This window comes from Anoplopoma fimbria, chromosome 1 (genome assembly GCF_027596085.1).
Source record: "Anoplopoma fimbria isolate UVic2021 breed Golden Eagle Sablefish chromosome 1, Afim_UVic_2022, whole genome shotgun sequence".
Classification (NCBI taxonomy): domain Eukaryota; kingdom Metazoa; phylum Chordata; class Actinopteri; order Perciformes; family Anoplopomatidae; genus Anoplopoma; species Anoplopoma fimbria.
In genome coordinates this window covers 7,167,140-7,191,689 of record NC_072449.1, presented here as the reverse complement: position 1 = coordinate 7,191,689, position 24,550 = coordinate 7,167,140, and the positions used below count along the sequence as shown (strand labels likewise).

The 24,550-nt window shown below is 39.6% G+C and overlaps 1 protein-coding gene across 2 annotated transcripts; it reads right to left on the bottom strand.

Moving 5' to 3' along the window:
• Nucleotides 1-1,032: 1,032 nt before the first annotated feature.
• Nucleotides 1,033-24,146, bottom strand: st3gal4 (ST3 beta-galactoside alpha-2,3-sialyltransferase 4). 2 transcript variants are annotated; one of them, XM_054624256.1, is made up of 12 exons: nt 23,841-24,146; nt 16,348-16,415; nt 14,856-14,927; nt 13,365-13,446; nt 12,980-13,069; nt 11,533-11,630; nt 11,197-11,260; nt 10,677-10,772; nt 8,757-8,946; nt 8,112-8,249; nt 2,079-2,231; nt 1,033-2,001 (listed from the first exon to the last, which is right to left on the bottom strand). In XM_054624256.1, the coding sequence occupies exons 3-12, from the start codon at nt 14,875-14,877 to the stop codon at nt 1,912-1,914; spliced, it is 1,023 nt and encodes a 340-aa protein (XP_054480231.1). In that variant the 5' UTR covers nt 14,878-14,927; nt 16,348-16,415; nt 23,841-24,146; the 3' UTR covers nt 1,033-1,911. The 2 variants fall into 2 exon arrangements, with proteins under 2 accessions (XP_054480231.1, XP_054480317.1); XM_054624342.1 differs by lacking the exon at nt 16,348-16,415.
• Between the last annotated feature and the right edge of the window lie 404 nt (nt 24,147-24,550).

Here is a 24,550-nt window from a genome sequence, read left to right as displayed (position 1 = left end):
CATACGAGGGTAGGCGTATGATTGTGGTCTGGGGTCGCAAACAGGATTGCTCGCCGTATCAGCAATATGCAGGCAAAACACACAGATTTAGGCAGAGCAGAACACAGCTGAGCTAATGTACAATACCAGAATAAGTATACGGTAGCAAAAAACCCTCTTCATAGCAATGAGTTCTGCTAGAAGCAGACACCGGGACAGTTCATCCGTCTTTCATCTTCATGCAGTCTGACCTTGAAGAGAAGGTCTACATCACTATTCAAAGGTACAACACTGCATTCAGCTTTACCTTGGTGAAAAAACACATTCACAACAGAACATCAGGAATGTGGTACTATATATAAGCTCTTACTATTAATATTATTAGAACTAGTAGTAGTAGTTGTAGTAGTGGAAGGAGGAGGAGAAGTAGGAGTAGTAGGAGTAAATATACAGCATTTCCTCTCTATATCCCTATGTTTGAATGCACAAGAAAGTCTGCTGCTGATGCTGTTCCACCATATGAGTGAGCCTAGGTCATACATGCCAAGGGCACAACTCCATTCATGTCAACACTAATAGAAGGCCGTGTGCACAGAGAGTAGAAACCATCATTAACATCTGTCGTTAGCGGCAGTTGTATGTTAGTCATTCTCAATTATAAGCATTATGCAATTTTCTGGTCTTCCAGATGTTCATAGTGTACAAGTGTTCCCTAACACATGTGCTAGTGCTAGCTTTGCTGTTACCATTACCCCAGGCACTTTAAGATGGGCTGCTGCATGACTGCACCATGTGCAGTGCAGTACATTACCTACTGTATAATGTGCAGGCAGTAGAGGCTCTCTGCCATCTAGTGGTGTATATAGTGTTATTAAAAAGAATGGTAAAACGAATATAATAATAAAAACTGCAGCTCAGTGCAGGAACACTCAGGTCAATTAATGCATGTCTAGTGATTTCCATAAAGTGTTAAATTATCCATGTGAACATAAAGAAATTGACAAGAAATGTGGATTACATCAAATGAGAATCGAATGCCATTCATTTGGATTTCCTTTTAATTCAAAATTTATTTTATTCTGTACATTAAAAAATATCCAGTGGTACCATTTACTGGTTTTGTTTATGAAAAGAAAAAGAAAATTATAATTATGATGAAATTAAATAAATAAAAAATCCCAAAACAACCGTAACCAAAACTGACAAATGGGCAAAATACAAGTTGTATTTCCAGTCGAAGCAAAAGTAAAGAATCCAATCCTGTGCAAATTAGGTTTGTGATCTATTCATTTTCCTTTCATTTAATCCAAAATGTACATTGACAGTGAATTTCACAAAAAATCTCCATAGATTCTCATAGAGGTGACACACCTCACTAACATAAAACACATTCTTACTTGATAAATCTGAAAATGAATCTTAAACCAGGTTGAGTGAGGAATGATCCAGTTTCATTAATTATGCAGCTCAATGATATGCATGAATCTCAACATAACAAAACATTTAAGCTGTGAAATGCTTGATCCCTATGATGTGGAAGCCCACACTATCACTTGGCCTTCTGATTTAATCAGACGTTACTTCGCTTATCAAAAACAAGACAACTGGGTTGTCACATGAATAGTGTCCTGCAAACTTGCTTTAAAAGCCGTGATTCAAATGCTATGCAAACTGCTGAGCCACATTACCAAAGGTTAGAAAACAAATTGAAAGGAAAGACATTTAAAAAGCAGTTAAATCATCTTTTTTTTTTGTCTTTAAATTTGACAGTATGTAAGGCGCCAGGGAGATAAACATTCTTCAGAGCCAGACCTGTGACCCTCACCACATGGTGATCGAATGCACCAGTATTGTATCCCACTGCAGAAGGCACATTAAGATGTCATTTGGATTTCTTGGTATTACTGTAAACCAAACTGGAAAGTGTGTGTATCATAAATGTGGGTGCAGGTACAAAATAGCCCCAGAATCCTCCAGTCTTTTTAAGGTGCCAGCTTCATGATTGATGTCATGGTAAGAATTCTGAAAACAGAAAGAAACACAGTATGTCAAAACAGAGACTACTATTGGAGGTACTAGAGATGACTGGCGCTACCCACCTTCATAGACTTCATGGTGGTATATCCGTAGTAATGGATAGGGTGCCTTTGGCTGTTTGTGTTGGGGTATCCAAAACCAGCAATGTGGACCACATCACAGTAGTTGAGAGCAACAAACACAGCGAGGATGCCCGTTGTAGGGTGCACTGGAATCTGAAACAAACAAAACAATTTTAATTAAATAAAATTTATTTTGTATAGCTCAAATTCACAAATCACAAATTTGCCTCAGATGGATTAATGCAAGCACTGTGGTATGGTATGAAAAGAAACATCCTAACAAATGTAAAAAATAAGAAAGAAAGTAACACAAAAACTTTAATATTGGCATTTTTCTACAAACCAAAATATGTTCCATCAGAGGCACATTATAATTGTCATCATATAGATCACACATAACATTGAAAACCACAGGTGTTTGTGACTGAATATGGTGTGTTATGCACTTAATATGACCTTTGCTAGACAAATAACAGAGGATATGAAATGAGCAATTTATGTAAAAAATATCAAAATGCTAATTGCGCCTTTGCTGTAGTGAAAGCTAGAAATGAGTAATTTGTACATGCAGGAATACCGTGACTCAACTGCAGCCTCTCAATTCAACCACTAGATGGAGATAGAGGGCAACAGAAGCTGACCTTAACTTGCAGTTCGACACATACCTTTTCCATGTGGATAATATTATCAAATGACCTCAGCATTATTTTTTGCGAACATGTTTCGGTGAGGTGTAGCTCTTGTTCCGACAGGGGATGAATGCACTTATTCTCTTAGTTGCTTTGAAATGAAGCATCTGCCAAAATGACTGTTATGTATTGTAAAACATCAACTGCCAGTGAATCAAAGTGGGATTAAACTTGCCCTGTAGAGCTATTCAAAGTATTCACATTTCATTTATAAAAAAGATAATCCTCATATTGTCTCACAGCTTCATTTTTAAGAAACAAGGTGACTAACATAAACACAACAAATGCATTGCGAACAGCTCCCTAAATCTCTTTGTTGCATGAAAGAAGAGTTAATATAACACAAGATCTCACCCTGCGTCATTTCCAGCAGCTTACTCACTATCTTAGAACAGACTCTTCTGAAGAAAAGCACTATTGATGCCAAGAACAAGTAACAACTTCATGCTTATTTCCCACACAATGTCTTTGGGCAAAATACTTACTAAAAATATATTCCAATTTTCTATTATTTTTTGAAAATCTAAGAGGGAACTTGGCTCAGAGGCAATGTGCTTACTGGAATCTTTTTTTGAACTGGATATAAAAGTATCAATTCAAGAAATAAACAAGAAAGAAGAAAAATAATTCTGGTACATTCTGTTGCTTTTTACTGACAGTTTTATTGTTTGGGGGTCAGTTTGATGAGAGGGATTTTGTGTGGCTGGTATTTAGCTTTTTAGGCTCTATACACACCAAATATAGTATATGTGTCTTTCTGCTTGATCTATAAAAATCTTACTTTCCAAGGCATGGATATTAATAGAACATATTTTTTAAAAATCCATATTAATAAATAAATTGTATTTGTAAACATCAAAATAATGAATATAATAACAAGTAAACAGGGCTCTCCCACAACACCAAACCACCTACAACCACTCTATAACAAGAATAATCTGCAAAGAAAACAACTCATTTTTGCTTCCCTGTGGCCGAGGGGTTTAAGACACTAACCATGAACCGCAACATCCATAGTTCAAATCTGGCTGGTTGTTGCGTACTGTTTCCTGGCATTCATTCCCTGCCTTTCCTGTCACCGCTCTACTGTCCACAATCTAACAATGGTGTAACAGGCCTCCAAAAAACAAAGAAGTCATCTTGGTTACAGGAACAAAACCTTTTTACAGGCCTTACTACAATTTATCAGACATAATTATTTCAAAAAGCTGAAGTCAAGATTCTCACCAAAACAAAATAAATCGAGTGCACAAATCAAACCAAATGAATCCATTCGTTGGCTGCCTGTATGCAATAAAACTGGTTTAAAGGAACTTTAAATCAATGCAAGTTCCTGCTGCTGAAAGTTTAATGTCACAGACACATCGACACACTCTGATACATTGTTGCATGCAGTATTTCCTACATATTAAAGGTATTCACCTCTCTACAATACAGCCTTTTTTGATAACGATCAACAGAAAATCTCGTCATTGACAAAGTAATGACCCCTTCAAGTCAGCATCTAGTAGAAGAACTTTAGACACCAACTACTGCCTTGAGTTGATGTGGAGAGGTCTGCACATCTGGATATAAATGTTGTCCTCATTCATGAACGCAGATGAACTCTAGTCAATGTTTTATGTTACAACTAATTGCTGGAGCAAACCAGTGTTGTTAAAGCGATCCAATGTCGTTAAAGCAATAAACATGTACGGTCCAAGAGGAGGGGTGGATGTGCATTATTGGTACAATAAAGAAAAGCTGATATCACTGGTAATGAACATAATAAAATGCTATCTTTCAAAGACACAGGTCAGTATAGGAGATATAAAAAAGAAAGAAGAAGAGATAACATGAAAAAAGATAACCACCTCCAGCCCTGATGGCATTAGGCTCCACCCTAACCCACAGTCTAAAAAAAGATTTTATTAAAATCAAAGGGCATCCTGTGAAAAAAAGTTGTGATCTGCCTTTGCTGAAAGCATAAAAAAATAAAAGGGAAATCAACTGACACCACAGAGATCTTCGAAAAAAATAAAAACAAATTTGAAATTGTATTAGTTGAGACTTGTTTTGCCCCTGGCTGGCTTTTACTGTGCACAGAGATTCCCCTGTGTTCTTTACCGTTTCCTATATAACTCTGTCAGTGAGTATCCATGTTCACAGAGGCAAGAAGCAGAATCACTTCCACATGACCTAGAGATAGAAGAAACTCTCTCTTTCCATCCCTCTCCAAAATGTGCACACTTTCCCCAACAGCCTATTCATAACTCCCGTCTCTGCAGCTTTCCGTGTTTTCATCAAGTTTCCTCTGTGAGAGCCCTGCGAGGACATTTATTTTCCAAATGCCAGTGTTTATGATGGCCACATTTCTTCTAGCCAACGTTTACTGATTACCTAAACCCTTGATTTTTACCAAAACTAGATGTCCTTTTACTATAGATTCAGATAAGCTGATGTGTATACATTATTAAAATGTTGGTATCATCTCTTTGATTTTTGGACACTATCCATGTTACCCAGATGCAAAAAAAAAAAAATGGGCCACTGATACTGTCAGTATAACAGAACAGCAGAATCTCCATACTGTTTCTGTTAAAAGGAATATTTTGAGACTTTGGGAACATTCACTTGCATTCTTGCTGAGTTAGATGAGAAGATTAATACCTCTAATATCGTTTGATATAAAGCTACAACCAGCAGCCAGTTAGCTTAGATCAGCATAACAACCCGGAAACAGGCAGTTTCCTGGCTCTGTCAACAAAAAATCTCTTCAGCATTTCTTTTGACTTTCTTAATCCATTGCTGGTTGCCTGACAACCTTACAGTCACTGTTGTTGGGTGCATTTCTAACCTTTGGAAGGTGCCACGCTAACTGTTTCCAGTCTGAATGCTAAGCTAAGCTAACCATCTGCTGGCTGTTGTTTAATATTTAGCGGATAGATATGGGGTCTTTTTCTCATCAAATTCTCACGAAGACAGAAACGTATATGAAGTATAATAACTCTGTGTGTGTTTGTTTGGAAGATAAAAAATAAACGTCCCCAGCGTTGGATCCAAGCAAATAGACCTTTGATCTTACAAGACCTTCATCAGAGCACAGAGCCTAGAAGTTTGTTCCCATAGAGGTGTGGACAGCTCAGATGTAAGTGTGAGAAAATATCGCTTAGAGAGTGTGTGTGGGCGTGTGTGTGTGTGTGTGTGTGTGTGTGTGTGTGTGTGTGTGTGTGTGTGTGTGTGTGTGTGTGTGTGTGTATTTGGAGGGTTTCCGGCTAAAGTGTACTTGTGTGAAATTTAACCCACGTTTAAAAAAATGTAGGTTTAACCGCACTGATACAGAAAATGATATCACTACAATGGCCTCGATAAGAAACTGAAACACAGCCTCTTTCCTCTTTTCAAACATTAAAAAAGATCAATTCGCTTTTGCACTGAGCACAACTTTCTTCAATTCAGACACTGACGAGCGACCCGCAATGGGACACAGCTGACATTCTGTGTGTATTAGCCTCATGTGGTCGCCAGCACTCGGGTTGAACACCAGAGCTCTGCAGCGGCCTGGCGCATAGTTTGGACGCAGGCCCATGGAGCCTTGGTGAGAGGGGAGGAAAGGGAGGGGCTGCATACTGTCACCGCTGCAAGCCTGACCTACAAGCGCTGAACACAGGCTTGTGTTTGGGGAGACGGGTGTGAACATAAGAGTTGTGTGTGTGTGTGTGTGTGTGTGTGTGTGTGTGTGTGTGTGTGTGTGTGTGTGTGTGTGTGTGTGTGTGTGTGTGTGTGTGTGTGCCTGTAATTCAAAAAAAGGAAAGGAAGGAAAGGGGGTTGAGAAGTGGCTGCATGTGTGAGAGTATGAGGTTGGGCCTGAGTGTGTTTTGAGGGGGGGTCCTTGTCTATCTGGCAGGGTCATTAGCGGAGGGAGGTATCTGCAAGGAGGAGGTCTGCTACAGCCAGGACTCCTGCTGGTATTTGGCAGATGAGGAATACGCAAGGACGGGTGAGAGGAAAGAGACGAGGCGGAGACAAGCTAGAGAGACGAGTGAGAGAAAAATAGGTTTCACTTTAACTGCATTTTGAAGAACAAATGTATATCTCTGCAGCCCTGAATAAAGCCCAGATCAGCTTCACGTTTGAATACCGCTAAAGCAAACAAACAACCCAGTTCTCCCTCCTGTTACATCCCCCAATCTTTCTCCTCCTCTCTCTCCCTGCCTACCATCCTCTCCCCCTGGGCCCTTTCCATACCGTCTCTGCAGATGGTGCAGAGCTCATGTCGGGCCCCCCCCCCCCCCCCCGAGGACCGCTGCCGTCCCACTGCTCACCCTTCTCATGCACCAGCCAGATGTGTGTGTATTGCAGTCCAAAAGGCTAACCTCCCAGTATAAGGTTTCTGTATTTGACAAAAAGGGCTCAGGAGAGGCAAACTAGCGGAACCAAAACAAAACTTGGCACGGGCCAATGTCGTACACGATCCCTACCAAACACACTACAAGCCCCACTTGGCAGATGGGATGCAATGGGCCAATAAAAAAACGTTGGATGAGAAATGGTTCAAGTCAGATCTCACGCTATTGACAAATCCGTTCACCTCAGCCAAAAACTAGGAGTTCAATTTGTGAAACACAAACAGATAAAAGAAAAAAAATGATTGTGTCATGTTTCATCAATGCACAATCACTGCTCCCTCAGTCACAGTTACATGAGTTAGTATATGACTATGTTTACTCTTTTGCTTGTTATGTTTTGATAAAGTTACATGGTCTGTCCATATTTGTTTCATTGAGACAAAAGTCACAAAACATGCTCGAGGATGATCGACTGAACTGTCAACTGATTATGTTTTACTGCGTAAACATAAAATAATCCTCTTTGCAGAAACAGAACACTGGGATCTGTCCTTTTTTTCTATAAACAGAGCATTTGGTTGAAATCTATACAATATGTCGGCTTTCCTTCAAAAGCCAATTATTTTCCGAGGGATTCGCTGTGCAGACGAGAAGACACCAGGAGCTTATCTTGTAATGAGATGCCAGAATGCCTGTTTTGCAGTAATTGGATCCACAAAATTGCTGTTGACCCAGCTACATTTCAAGAGAAATGTCTCTTCCAGTAAACAGTTTATCACAGCGCTCAAGAGATATCATTCGAGGAGCTGTGGCTAATCAGTGGATGCTCCATCCAGCCTTGTTAACATTCATGTGGGGAGTAGTGAAGGGCAAGGGGGGATAGAACGGAGGTATGGGAGAGAGGGAACAAACAACAGAGAGGGCTCTAGTGGGAAAATTCATTAGAGGTTGACAGAAAAGGTCATGACTAATCAGATGCAAAACAGGGGAGAAGCATTGCAACCTGTAACACTTACCTGTTTGCTCCCGGGGTTCAGAGGGATCTGGAGCAGTCTGTCTGCAGTCTGGTGCAGAAAGTGGGGGTCCAGCACTCTGACTTTGCTCACGTCACCCAACCAGATTTGGGGAGGGGGCTTCCAAAATCCTTTCCTGACCTTAAAAGCACACATCAACAAAAGATAAAAAAGATAAGACACAGGATGTTGGGAAATTGAAATATAAAAAAAGGACAGAAAGAGAGGAAGAGATTGCTATTTTTAGTTTGTCACACAGAGTTCATTTGCACAAACAGAGATGCAATTGAGCCTATGACTCCCTCATGTCTGGAGGCAACCAAATGGATGTACAAATTAGCAAGTAATGACCCTGCAACTATTAGCAAAAAGAGGCCGGAGGTGCCCGGAGCAACAGGGTGAAGGATGTCTGCGATGGAAACTACATTTAACTCTGAAGGGCCCTGGCATCACTGAAGTCGAACCTCTTAAGTATTTGTTCCTGATATGGATGGCTGGCAAGGGGCTGGAAAAATAAGCTAAAAGGAGAGCGTTTATGTGAGCCAGAGAGGGAGATACAGAAAGTGTGACGGAGTGAGATGGAAAGTGTGTGTGTGTGTGTGTGTGTTTGTGTGAGAGAGAGAGTGCATTCTCACACATATCCTGTACCCTCTTCTCGTTATAGAGGATCTCTTTGAGCCAGCGGAGATCTTGCAGCTTGAAAGGCACCAGGACCATAAGGGTGCCAGGCTCGTTGTGCAGTCCAGGGTTGTAAGAGGCCGACTCGGGGTAGAAGAGCCTCATGGTGGTCTTGTTCCCCACGTCCTCCTCATAGCCCCTCACTGGGGCGTCGTTCAACCTGAGGCAGGGACACGATACTATATTCAGGGACAAGAATTTTCAGCTTTGTTTTATTTCCAAAAAATTGGAAAACATATTTTGTGAGGGCCCATTCACTGACCCATTTTAGGGGCCCATCCACTTCTGTGGGGGGGCCTGACTCCAGCTTAACAATGTATATTCGGGTAAGCAATGTGAGCTACATCAAGCATTCTGAACAAACTTTAATTCTATGTAAACTATAAAGTCCAACCAAAAGTATATACATAAATTGAGAGCCTAACTGAAACCACAACTTTCAATTTCTGAAGTAAGTAAACCTCATTCTTAACCCTATTGACATTTGTAATAAAATAAAACTACAAAAAATAATCATAATATATATAATATAATATCATTTAATATACAATAAATATTAAAAAAAAAACAATCTTGGAACAGAGCCTTTCTAAACAGTATGACAGTATGTCCTGTGGTAGACTCTATATGATTTAACCGTTTTCATTTACATGGGAGCTGTAAAAAGAGGGGCTGGTGAAATGAATGCTCAATAACAGATAGTAGATGAGTTACAGGAGCTAGTGGACCAGTGGCTAGACTGTGATGTCAGGAGTATGTTATTGCAGAGATAAGTATGTCTCAGTGGATTGTGATGCGAAGGCGGCCTGTTGTTGTAGGAAGTGTACCGTTAAATCCACCAGGATATTTTCATGTTTTTCATTTCCTGCTAAATATCTCACTTATCAAAAACATTCCCCAAATAAATAGGACAACTAACTCACACTAGAGTGTCCAGGGCTTAAAACAAATCTTCTAAAAAAAAAAAACCCATCCTAACCCATTCCTTGATTAAATAATTATCACAATTGCAAAGACTGAGACCTTGTTTGGTTAAATGCTTACTCTGCACTTTGGAAACCTAAGTCTCGGCAGGCTTTACCAGAATCTAGCGATGTTTCTATTACAGAACAGGCCCCGGTGACGTCAAACTCTCAGGCATGCATTGAATACTGAGTGTCAATAACCTCACTCTACTTGGCCATGGAACGATTAGCTTTAAGAGAGGGAGAGATGTGAGTGAGGGGAGGAGGAAGGGGGGGGAGAAAAATGCATTGTGACCAGGCCAAATTCTGGCTGTTTGAAAAGAGGCTTATAAAAACTCAGAATGCATGTGTTCATTCCAAGGCTGTAAAGTCAGATTTGCAGAGTGCCTTTGTCCCTGAGTAGACGAAATGCTTTCTGTTCTCCTTTTAAAAGCATTAAAGAAAAGTTTGCTAATTGCTGAGAGGAAGGCTCTATGTCAGGGTCAGGAAGTCAGGCGGTCACACAGTCGGATACTGTCCATCAATAGTCAGCCGCCAAGTGAATTTATAACCTGCTCTCAGTGGGGGGGGAAACCACCCAATATCCTTTTTAAGGTTATTAGGAAAGATCCGTCTGTTTCTGATTAATCAGTTCGAACAATCCTGAAATATGCTGGTAGTTATGCAAAGGTCTTGTGTTTAAACATGTGATTATTGTTGCTGATGGGTCACAATTTGCAAGATATGAAAATGAAGTACAGTCACCTCCCAAAAAAGCATAACTTGGAGTGGAATCAAAAAGCAGCATAACGAAACTTTTATATCCTGATTTGTTCCTCTTCTTCATGAACAGCAGCATGCACAAACAGTTAAAGGTCATAATAGTAAACTGAATGTCATAGCACTAACAACAATACTTTCATGAGGTGTTCTCCTTCGTGCTTACCGGATGACCACGTCATATTTGTTGATGATGCTTCCCAAGGAGCTGTTTTTAATGGCAAATCCATTGCCTATGACTACGCAGGTTCTGCATTCAAGGCTGTGGAGAAAAAAAAACAACACATGCAGTGTTTTCAAGATTTGTTTTACAAAATGTTTGGAGAGACATAAGTGGCAACACATTCATCACTTGAGCAATAGGCTGCTTTCTTGACCATAATGAGGGACAGTCATGTGGCCATAAGTACCCATAATCACAGTGATTAAGTCATGCAGGAAAGAAAACGTAATGCAGGACGTGTACCACGGCTGGAAAACACTGTCAACCCATAACAATGTTTTGAAAAATATTCCCGCTATACCGTCAGTTATTAGATATATGTTGGCATAAATCCTGGACTTATATTATTCTTATAATTATGACTGTACCACACTATGACTTAAAACAGAAGAAAGCTGGGTTCATAAAACATTGAACACTGAAGCATTATGAGCCAGATGTGCAGAAGTGTGTTCACACTTACTTTTCGATGTTCGCTGGCACCTGATAATTTGCAATTTCAGCAAGAACTTTCAGTAGCAGCAGTTCTGGGAGTAGAAGTGAAAAAGGGAACTGTTGAGATGGTGTGATTGTGAGAAAACTTTGAACATAGATAGAACACAAAGAAGACTGCTGCGTAGTGCTTTAGCTGTGTTATGAGCTAAATATACACATTCAAAGACATCCTCTTTTATCAAAGCCTGACTGAGACTTTATGGCAGCAAAGCATCACTGTCAGGCAGGGTAATGAATTCATGTGTGAGACATGTGCTGAGTAAACTGAGCAGACAGATCAGAGGATAATGTGGAGTCAGCATACCACTGCCCTTAATGCCATAAGGTAATGCCAGCTTTGACAGATGCTCCCGCCAGAAGAAATCCTCCAGTTTCAGAAAGAGCTGCGTCTGTCTGCTAATGCTGCATGAAAAAAAAAGGTCAGAGCAGGAGTTACAACATAACACTGCCGTGCACAGAGCTTCACTGTTTAGATGACTTATATTACAGGAGGGTTTGTGGCTGAGGGAGAGAGGGGAGGATATGAATGAAGGAGTCAGACAGTGAGGATGGAGAAAACTACTCTAAACTTTTTTGGCTACAACAACTATCAAAACCACACAATGGACAACACAAAATGTGCTGCCAAACAGTACAGCGTTCATATTGGCACATGGAAAAGCTTGTATTAACTTTTCCCAAATGTTCTGGTATCTATTAAGCAGGTAAACCAGACCATTGTAAGTAAACCGGCCATTTACATGATGTCATTCAATAGCAATTCCCCTCATTAAAACCCTCTGTTGGCATTTATCTGCTGAGGAGAGGGAAATAAAACACTAGCATCCAGCGTGCCTGTGGAGAGAGACAGTTGAGGCAGGTTGTAGTACAGTATGTGAAACAGTCGCTTTGCTGTGTTGGCTGGATTCGGCCCCCAGCTGTTTATGACCTACTGTCTTTGACAGTGAGTCTCTCAGACATTTACTACCCTCGTGTGCCAGCTAGCTCTTCGCAGGAGATCAGGATAAATCTCCGGGGAGGGGTCTAATTAGTGAAATGTCACTCTGATTGCCTGGAAGGCCTCCCTGTGACTGTAATGACTGATGTGACGGACAACCAGCTAGCGACTTTATGTGAGAATGCAAAACATCCTCCTTAACAGAGGTAAACACAGGGATTATGAAGCTGGACTGTTTAAAAGGTCAAAGGGCGGGAAGTGCAAGGTCTGCTGAGCTGAAGAAATAAACAAAAGACCGTGGAGGAGTTTCGGACAAACAGAGGGAGACCATATCACTATTTTGTAACTGAACCGAGCCTGAAAAAAGACCAACAGTAAACACACAGCTGAATAAACTGATAATAGGGCAAGAGACAATAAATGGGAGGGGCTCAGAGCTGTGGAACAATGATGACTTAACATAGCAGAACCTGAGGAGGACAAACAAGCTATTCTCTGGCTTCAAACAATGCAACTTTATCGAGAGATCATTCTTAGCCAACACTGGTTTTATTTCAACCATTTCATCAACACATTCCACTTGAGTTGCTAACACTTGCCTGATTAAGATGGAAAAATAATTTTTCATTATAAGTCCTGTTCTTTCTCACTGAAATATGCTTTTCCTTCATGACTGGTAAAGACCAATCCTAACAGTTCCGAGAAGCCTGGCACCTTATGTTGAAATAAAAAAAATACTGGCACACCTTCCCCCCTTAATAAGCAATCCACTCCCTCCAGTTTGTAAAAAAAACACAGACATGCCATTACTCACTTAAAGTTAAGGCTCTCCCACTTCTTCTGGGTTAGCCAGCCACCACACAGCGACTTGCTACTGTTCGGAGACTTGCTGGTGCCTCCGTAGCTGAAAGACAGACAATCACCACAACTGGCATGAAAGTTACTGCTGAATTTATAAAAAAAAACAGCGAACCAGTAACTGAGTCCAGAACAAGAATGGGTATGTGTGTGGGCTTAAATTAACCAGCAGCTCAAACCTGCCAGATGATCAGAATGTGGGTTGTCCTCTTAACTTTTACTTACTCAGTGCAACACAGGCGTCATGAGCTAACTTTTAACCAGAAATGGACATTTCTGCAATTGTGTGCCCTCAATATTAAGTGGAACGGAGAAATAAATAAATGGTTATGTGTAATTACCTCTGAAGTATGGCATAGGAGCAGTAGTATGTGACAAAGGAGATGAAGAAGAGGAGGATTGGGAGAAGCCTAAGGCACCATGCTGGAAATCAAAGAATAAAAAACAGAGGCAAACGTACACCGATTAAAAAAAATGGATTACCAAGTGTCACATACAACAAATGCTGGCTTCAAATAACAAATGAAAGTAATAAATCTATATAAATATTTAGATTAAAATGATTAATAACATGCTATATATTATATTACATTATATTATATTATTTTATATTATATTATATTATATTATATTATATTATATTATATTATATTATATTATATTATATTATAAATATATTTTGGAGTTGGCATCCCATTCAACACAGGTGCTCTATCAGAATTAGATTGGGTACTGAAAAGTGAAACTGAAAAAAACCACAACTTCCTATTTAGAGATACATGCACAGGTCGACAGGAAACACTCCACCCAGGTTGGTCTCAATTTGATAGCAGAGAGTGAAACACACTGGTATATGTTTTGTAATGTATGTATTCTGCACACTATATGAGGTTTCTGTCCTTGGACAATGGAACACAAAGTATGAAGCTACAGCCAGCTGCTGCTTAGCTTAGTTTAGCTTAGCTTAGCACAAAGATGGGGAAAAGGGGAAAACAGATCATTTCGCTCAAGAGTCCAGAGATAACACTGTTTAATCTGAACAAAAACCGAAGTGTAAATACAACAAAGTTGCAGGATTACAAGAGGTTGTGTGTTGGGCTGGGCAGAGTGTCCTCCTGGAGTCTCTGCTGGTTGCCTAGAAACCTCATGAACTGTAATTAAGACTGAGACAGACCATATTTCAAACACTCTATGGAACAACAAAATAAAGCAGCCTTCAATGCCACTGCAGCTCTTTTGTTGGAAATAAATCCCTGCAAAGGGTCTTTGTCTGTGGAATGAAGTCAAGGGCCCTCCTTTGAATCAAATGAAAAACAGACAGCTTTGGGTTTTCCCACCATAATTTAACATCTGAAGTAAACAAGACTTTTTTGAGAAGTGACTATTTATTGTTTGGCTACAGGCACAGCAGCAACGCTGTTGGTGCAAACTGTCGAGGGGATAGTTATCATTGTGCAATACAGTTTGTTGATGTGCAGTGCCACACTTATGGTTCGGGATAATTTCAAACCTGAAGCCTCACTGTCAATAATCTTAACATTCTGCTGATTTTAAAGGCAAAAAAAACAAAAGTAACTTGTGGCACTGAGCACAGGTTAGCCAACGAATGTAAAATATGCAATAGTGTTTGTAATGTTAAAGATCTTAACATTTATCTGTGACAAAGTGCATTTTTGTCAATAATCCTCTTATCATTGCATGTGATAATAACAGACCAGATTAGTGCTTTGTCAAATATCAAGAGAGGTAAAGTCCCATTCAAGTAATCAGAAAAAAAAGCTACATCTGATTAAAAAATATAAAATAAAATACGCAACAGCGAAAGAGCTTACTTTTAGTTGCCTTCTGGAACATCTTCACGTGCTCCTTGGTCCTCTCATGTCTACACAGTGCATGAGGTTATCCTGAGTGTAGAGTACAAAGAGGAAGAAGACTGAATTGATTACTACCTCCTTTTAAGAGATAGACATCTGACACCCTCAAATAAGAATCATTGGCAAGACTCAGATGACGATGTGGTTAACAAAGGTGGCACAGAAAAGATAAGGAGAGAAGAACTGAAACTGAGAAACTGAGAAAAACTGAGAAACTGAGAAACTGAGAAACGGAGAAACTGAGAAACGGAGAAACGGAGAAACTAAGAGAGAGAGCGAGAGAAGGGCAGCAGATGAAGGCTGATCAGTCTAAGAGGATCATGCTTGACTGATAGACACTGGTTCCCTGAACTGAGGGATATTTGAAATCCCACAGCAGCACAGTGTGCTTGGTTGCTTCGGAGAGAGAGACAGAGTTCAAACCAGATTAAAAGGCATGTAACATTACACATATCTGACTAAGATCAGAGCCATCCACACACCCAAATGGTGGTACAGAAGTAATCCCTGACACTGCTTCAGGGCAAGCCCATCGCTGAAAATCAATGGTTAACTGAAGGTGTGCATGTGTGCGTGTGGACTTGCTACATTGCACCAACGGTAACGGTAATGGTATCCGCTGTAAATCTGCCAGTAAATCATACACGCCCAAACTTGAAGGCAGCGATGGAGCAGAAACCATGTGAACGATAAGCACCACCACAAGGACGCCCTGCTGATTTTAGATTCTGCAAAATGCACTCCAGCCCCTCCTTGAAAAAACATCCTCATTTAACAACATACGATACTGCTGCCTCCACAATAAGGACGTGGATTCTTAAGAAATACTGTTTGTTGAGTCAGATACACGGCTGGACTCTTCTGGTTTCTATCGTCATTTCCAAAACAATAAATGACGAACCACTTTAGCATGTGTAGAGGAGCAAACTTCAAATGCATCGGGGTTTTTGTTTTTTTTGGCAAACAAGCGAGATGTTCTTTTTTCTCTTCTTCTCTCTTGTGCTGGTGTTGACTTCAATGAACAGGATCCAACTGTTCTGTGCCTGCGTGGTAGAGCTGAATTGTAATGCCTAAGTCTTGCTCATTAACTGATTAACCATAAGTATATTGACATAAATTTAATCAACAATAATTTGAAGTCATTTATTTAGTAAATATGCGAGGGAGATATTGCTCATCCAGGCTTCTCAGATGTGAAAACATGGTGCTTCTCTAACTCTAAATTGGGGAAAAAAAGAAAAAGAAATACACACGAAAAGACTAATTAAAAAACTGATGCTAGAAAATCAGTAATCAGTAGTTCCAATTAGTACAGATTCTCCTGACACACTTCATGATCCTCAAGTGCCTAATTATTACAAACTGACGAATAAGTTTCCAAACAGAGCTGTGCAGACACAAATCAAATATCAACAAGAAAACACATAATATTAACCAAGGGACATCTTACCTTTTCCCTCTTTCATTTCCAATGATAATATCCTCAGTGGTGCAGATGTAATGAGCCTGGGCTCCTCCCTGTCGTTAAAAAAAACCCACAAAATAATATGTAAGCAACAGGAGAAGATCTGCCCAACCCATTTGTTGTTCTTTGTTTTCAACTTCCCTTTGCCCTTGATTAGACAACTAAAATAAAATGCTTTGATAACTTTTCGTTATTTAATTACACACAATGTTAAATAATATAGTCTGAAACACAGAAATGTGGACTGATCTTCTTCTTGTCTTCACTTTAGCACGCAGATCATTTTAATATTATTATTATTATTATTATTATTATTAATTGAAAGACATGAGACTATAACAATTTCGATAATTTGTGAATAAATTGCAGCCTTGCATAACATCCGGTACAAAATACTACCTATCACCACCAGCGTCTGCACCCCCATCCCTCGTGAACATGAGGGAGTTACAACAACTGGACACACTGTAGCTCACAGGATTGTTGAGCACAGGAGGCACAGGACCTCCTCACAGACACCACAGGCAACATAACAGCAGCATGAAACCTGTGTTACAGTCTGTGATACAGTGTGTGTGTGTGTGTGTGTGTGTGGGGGGGGCTGTCTGGGAGAGCGAAGGAGGTCAAGCGCTGCGCTGTGCGAGGGTCTTGTGGCACGCCAAGCGTTTGACTGACGCTTGCAAAAAAAAAGGTCCTCAAGATGTAAAGGGACCAACAGAGTGAGATTTAGTCCTGTCAGAAATGCCCTTCACCACAGAACGTACTTGAAGCATTGCTGCAAGCCTAAACATGGGTCGCCAAAGACATGCAGGCAGACCACTTAAAGAGCTTAATCACACACTGTAGTGATTAAAGATGAGTCAGGCAGCATTAAGGAAGTAATTCCAGCAAAAGGCACTGCATGGGAAAATGTTGGGATTTATTGGTTCCTTTTCCTCCCCAAATTCTTAAGGGAGGTGAGTGCTGACAAGGCTAAGACTACGTGTACTTAGCATTAGCATTAAACATATGCTAATGTAGTCATTAATCAAGCTCATTATTACAGATTAACGTTCATGTGGTATTAACATGAGCTCTGTTTTTTTGTGTTTTGCTAGCTTTGAATTGAGAATCATTACTACATTCACATTAATCAATATCACCAATTAAAGTAATTGGTGATCTATGCTTCCCATAAAGCAAAGAATACAGTTAAAAAGGATCCTCATCACATACAAAGCCCTCCACAAACTAGCCCCTTTGTATTTTTTGGACCTCCTGCACTCCCCACTTTCAAAACTGCCCTTAAAACTCACCTATTTCCATATGCTCAAAACCTGTGATGCTAGTTATGTATGTTTTTACTTTGTTTTTTAGTGTTATAATGTCACTTATGTGCTTTATTTATATTGTTATTGCTTCCATTGTTTCTGTTTTACCGTGTAGTGGCTTTGAGAACCTTTTAAAGCGCTTTATAAATAATTAAGTATTAAGTATTATTATTATTCATATTATTTTATAAAATCCTGTATTCATTTTGAGTTATTGTGAGACATCACCATGGCGACATGTTCTTGCACCATTAAAGCTCGCTGAACAAAAAAAAAAAAAAGAAGAGCCGAACAGATTTACAGTGAGATTTAATGGGTCAATTCTAAATGGGTAAAGTCTGTGACGCGGATAATAATGATGACCTTTTTCTCTAAACCCCTTTTACCAACCAGCTGATTCCTCTCAACCGCAGACACACTCTCGGAAGAAAGTCACATGTGCGTTCTGCTCACAATAGAAAATCGCCTCTAAAAACACATAATCCTAGATTTTAATCCAGTCAGAAGAGCTAAATCCGGAGCCCATTTGTAACACTTTGACGGCTTCTTTGAAGAAAAGCTTTCAAAAAAATCGCAGGCTATAATCAACCCTTATTGCTTCCTAAAAGGGAATCCTCAGGGAGCCATTGAATGTACAGTAGATGAGGCCATGATGACTCCTGGCAGTTTTTTCAGGGGGGTTTTGTGGCCTAAATGGTGAAGGCAATTTTGATCCAAACCATTGGTATCTGCACCCCCAAGGGGTACTTCTGCAGTTACCAGGGGGTACATTGAAAGACTGCAGTAGTCAGCCTAAAAACTACTTAGTAAGCAAGCAGGGAAGTCTAAACATTTAGCTAACAGTATGCTAATATGGATAAATGGTTGTGACAATTAGCTAAAATAAGTTAATAAGCAGTTTAAATGGTAAGGCAAATGTATATAGTTGAAATAATAAGGTTTTAATACATAGTTGAAACAGTTAACAGCTAAGGCAAATGCCCAGTTGACCAAACCAACTTTTATAAAATCGAGAGCATTCAGTTTGAAGTTAGATCTAATAAACACATTTGTACCACAATTGGCAGAGGAACTTGTGTTCATCTGACAGGACGAATAATATAGTACTCATGGTGAGCTGGTGCTTTTATTTCTACATACTTGATGCTGCTTCGATGGGGAAACACCTAGTTTCACAATAAGAATGCCACATAAGCTATACACACACATTTTGCTTTGTTGCAACACTACATGTTAACTCCCACTAATGAATCTTGTTGTCAAGTCTCCCTAATGATTGCAACAGGGAACTGTTCTTTGTGTTTAAATTAAATGATTTGCATTTTGGAAAAGAAATTGGAGAAATTAGGTGAAATATAACTATAAATATCAATTTGGTTTTAAAATCACAGTAAATCCTGTAGCCTTTGCGCTGTAGTTGTAACTTGTTTGTTTTGCACACTTTCAAGCTGGCACACGCTCTTTTGTGACTCAGCAAGGTCGTCCTGCCCCCTTCGTTGGAAGTCAACATGTTCTTCATTAGTACAATGGAAGAGAATATTTGCTCTGTTGTATTTTGGCAGCAGCTGCCCATTTCCGGTTGGTCACCGCAGACTGTTCGCACTCTGACATATTGACCCAAGGTTACATATCTTTGAGCTGAAGGAGGAAGGCATCTCATTAGTGAATAATGATTAACTAATATATATATAATATATAAATTTCTTTGTTAAAATGGAAGTTAGTGACTAAACAGAGTAAAGAGGCTGTTTGATGTAGTGGGAGCTCTGACAGCGAGCCATTTAGTGTTGACCTTGGGTTGGTGTGTTTGGGATGTCTAATCTGGGCCAAAAAAAGGGTCCAAAATATGAGAAGTGGAAGTGAACAAACTAATTAAAGTCTTATTGCCTTGTAAAAGCATTTTTATTTGCTATTTATTATCTCACACTGATGGACTATGATACATTGTGTTGTTTCATGTAGTGTATTTATTGTCATGTAGTTCTTTTGACTACCTGCCCACAAACAACAGATACAAATTAGCTTCTAGCTGACTCTGAGGCAATTAGTTTTACATTGTGTGCTGTCCCTGCACAAATTAAAAACAAAATGAAATAAATAAATAATTCAATGGAATATCACCTTCAAAAAGCAATGTCTCCATTCCCTTATCATTGTCCTTTCCTTTCAACTAATGCTTTTAAGCAGAGGGTACCAGTAGATGCCATTCTTGGTCATATATTTTAAGCTGGATTAACCCATTTGGAGGCCTTAAGGCAATAAAAGAGCTGTTGGTCCTAATAACACCCCCCATCACCACCTATTTACACATTGTTTATGTCTCTTGTGCCCTCCGAGTAGAAAAGTCAACAAATGTATTCATCACATTACTCAACTTATATAATAAAGGTTTTAATCAGGATCTTCCAACAAGACTCAAGATTAGGTGATAATATATAGGATCAGGTTAAAGGCCCTTGTTATTTTGTGTGTTTATTCACAAATTTTAAATTATTGAAATGAGGCTGGTAATCCCACTTTACATATATTCTGTGCTCTTAATCGGCCAAATCTGATTTGACTCAATACTGACTAGAAAAGCCTTCAGAGAGTGCAGACCTCGGACCAAGGCTGTTTCCATTAGTGAAAAATAATGTGTGTATCTGCTCCAGTGATTCGGATCCACTCCAAATTGTAGTGGGTTCTTCCTTGGCCCATGCTACACCCTGCATGTTTCATTAAAACTCCTAGCCACTAAGATGTGTTTTAATTTGATACATCCATAAACACCCCATCAAGGACTCATGGAGGCTTGTGCCCTCACTGCAGTGACCAGCGCACCAGAGCATGATTAAATTTGACTGAGATGAACGTTTTGAGGGCATATGTGTGTTCATCAGATTTAAAAAGATAGATTGATTGATTCAGGCAGGATTGAATCATAGCTGCAGTAGGGCATATCATGGTGATTCAGCTGATTTGTAGCAAGTTGCCATGTGCTTCAAATCTCAAAGACCCATGAAATGCAACATCTGTGCAAAAAAAAAGATCTCTATGTTGCCGCTGCTACAGTAACTCAATATAACTGCCTAGAAATTGAGTAATAGCCTAAATTCTGTCTTTCAGTGATGAAAGACTGCATGTTTTGTAAGTGTGTACCACAATGAACTATGGGTAATATGGATTTAATGCCCCCTTTAAGCCCCTTAAGGACAAACTATATCAGTAATTTCCAAATCGTCCGAAGTGGTCAAACAGAATTGCAGAGTTCCTTCCATGTCCATAAAGTGTTTAACATGTTTATATGTTTTCAATCCCACATGCATGAAACAGTTATCAAACATTTGTCTCTTCAAAATTGCTGGTTTATCTATTCAAGACATTTTTTATTTTTGCACAGCAAAAAAAAATATTATTGAAGCTGACGTTGAGCAACTCAGAGTCTGAGCAGAGTAAAGAGGAGAGGAGGAAGAAAGGATCAACTTCAGAATAAAAGTTTGTGAAATCAAATTAGGTGTCCACATATTAAATTAGTTATATTCTTATATTTTATTTTATAGTATATGTTTGATGTTTTTTATATGATTTTCTTTAAAGCAAAGTACAGTCACATACAGACCTCATGCCTGCCTGAACAGGTTCAAGATCAAGATCTGATTTCCACTCTGCCATTTATGCAGATTGTGTTTACAGTGTGACCTGAATTGCCTTATCCAGCTGTTAAGATCAAAGGTACAGGGCAAGCCAGGAACAAGGATCTATCTCATCAAAGGGCTTAACTGGAAGGTTGAAGTGCAGTATAAAGCCACGAGGCTGAATTATAGGACTCCTCCTATGACTTTATATGCTCTTTGTAATTGCAGTTATTATGCAAGCTAATAGCTCTTAAACTTGAACTCTCAGGCCATGTCCACATTAACCCGTTTTCACTCGTTTTCAAATGAAAACGGGGTTTTAAGATCTCCGTCCACACATGCGTTTCAGCATCGTTTTCGAAATGATGTGCGTCCAGACTTGCTCCCCTGAAAACGAACATCACGTGACTGTTCACGTACACTGGGCATGCACGTGCCGGTGTAAACAGGAAGTACATTGGTTGCTTGGTTACAGATAATACGATTACACTACTCTTGATACTCGTCGTGCTTGATACTTAAGAACTTCCTCTAAAATCTTCCTCCATGAACTCAAACAGACACATGTCGTGGAAGTTTTTAGAAGTTTTATTTTTCAAGCTTAGTTACAACACTGCAGGTCTAACCCTATCTCTCCCACACAGACAGCACATGTACTTTAAATGGACAGTCATTAAACGAAGTTTACTAGATTACGGGTCCATACATCTGGTCAACACTAGTCCCTCAGTCTGTTCTGTAGGGCTGCCCATAACAGGTGATTCCAGTTGAAGACAAAGACAGCTAACCCCCTCCGGGTTGCCATTACTTTTACTTTACTTTAAGTCATTTCTTTTATCCATAACAGGTATATTACATATCATTCACCCATTCACACATGATGACACTACCACAAGGTGCCACCATCAGACTCTAACTAACATTCAAGTAACATCCAGTCCACACCGATGGCATTCCAGTTGAAGACAAAGACAGCTAATTCCCCTCACACACCAGGTGCAAGGTGCCACCATGGGTCACCTGTGCTCCCTTGCCCAAGGGTCCTAAGTCTGATTGGAGAACTACCTTTTGAACATCTATGTACAAACATTTGTAACAAATACCACGTTATCCATGTTGAATTAACCTGGTAGTCGATCGGTATCAAGGCTGTTGCTGTTGTTCTCTTACGGAAAGGGGTCACATGGTAAGGGGGTGACGAATCAGGGAATGACACGTCATAACTGCTAAGAACCAATCAAATAGCGAACGCCGGTGCCTACGTCATCGTTTTCGGACTTCTTCGTTTTCGGTGCCCTAAAACGCGGTGTAGTGTGGACGCTCGGTGCAAACGCAGAAAAAGATATGCGGATTCATTTGAAAACGGGTTAGTGTGGACTCAGATACCCGACATAATTGCATATTGCATCACTTATATAAGGTTGAGATTTAAAAATATGCGTTTTATGATCAAGGTTGTCATATAAAGATAAGATGAAGAGGTTTTCATTGTCATTGTAGTGATACAGCGAAATTCCGTTTGGTAGCCAGCCAGCAGCGAGATATACAAGATAAAAATACACAAAAGGAATGAAAACTGAAAACTTTACTATGTACATATATATATATATATATATATATATATATATATATATATATATATATATTGTTCTTGTTGCTGCGAAGCTAAATTACAGTGGTTCTTTTTTAAATGAATGCGGAAACTTTGCAAGCGTTCAAATGCATTTGCCTCAAATGTATAAATGTTTTGAAGGCAGGTGTGTATTCGACTACAGGCAGACTGCTACCAACTGACTGATTCAAGGACGAGTGTTTCCCAGCAGTCACTGCTGCAGAGAACATGATCTCTCAGCCAGTTTCCAAGTTACCATGATGTCTATACAAAGCACAATCACATGCAACACCATAGTTACAAATAAAAAAAATACGAAAAAAAATAAATGATGAAAGCAAACGACCAGAAATAAGATAAACATGTGTACATGTGGGGTTTTGCAGCAATAAGCAACGCACAGGATTGATGCATGAAAAACTATTAATATTCCTTGAGGACTCTGTTACCATGATACTAATGCAACACCGCCAATGCAATTCCCTAAAGCCTCTATGCCATCACCATTGGCCAAAAAAATTAAAAAATATTGTTTCAATATTACTCTGTGTATCCTGTAGCCTAATTATAAGAATGAGAGCAGGGAGATGAAAACCAGGAGGCTCACGGTTTGGACTGTAAGTTAAATTCCACTTCAAGTCATATTTAATGCAACTAATCACATGAATCATAATAACATGTGGTTGAATAAATGCAATAACATATGGTATTATCCTTCCCAAAACATGATGCAGCCAAGTCTACTACTCCAGTCCAGAGTTTCAATCAATCTCTCCATCCAAAAAAAAATGACACAAACATACAGATCAACAAAATCTCGTGATTGCCAAATCAAATGTGATATATCTTGTGATCCAATGAGCCATGTTACAAATAAAAAGAAAATAAAAAAAATCCATGCACACATAGGCTGCCTATCAGCTCTGAAGGGTTTTTACTTACCAGCAACGCTGCCCGACGGATGAGCTCTAATCCGCGCAGCGAGCCTGCTGTAACGGTACAATGTTGCAACCAAGTTCACGGTGCTTTTGGTGACACGCACTGCCTGGAAAACGACAAATATGATGACGATGTGATGTAAGCTTCAAAGTTCATCTCTCTCAACAAGCAGCGTGCACGCAGACCATAGGCGGGGTGTATATATATATAGTGATATATATATATATAGCGTTTTATTGGAGCACTCTCCCTTTTCTGTTACAGCGCGTTCCTTTTCCGCTCAACGCTGCGGCGACGCATGCGCAATGCGGGAGAGAGCGCACCGGAGAGAACAAGATCCAAATAGCACGCCTTTGGAAATGTGCAAGTCCAAACCTGACTAAGTGCTGGCGTTGAACTTAGAGAGCGGGCAGGTCATCGAAAACCATCCCATGTGATATCTCCAGGTTCTTGTGATTATTTGCCACATGCATCTTCAATCCGCTCCAGACTAGACTTTTATGGGAGAACATCTGGAAATACTTTTTTTTTTTTTAAACCTCTGAATGTTACAGAAACACAGACACAAGCAGTGAGGAAGAAGTAGGTTAGTCACCTCTGTTACAAGTGAGAGTCCTGCATTCAAAATGTTGAAAAGTATAAGATTTATTTATTTTCAAAAACATTACATTAATGTTACAGAAACACAGACACAAGCAGTGAGGAAGAAGTAG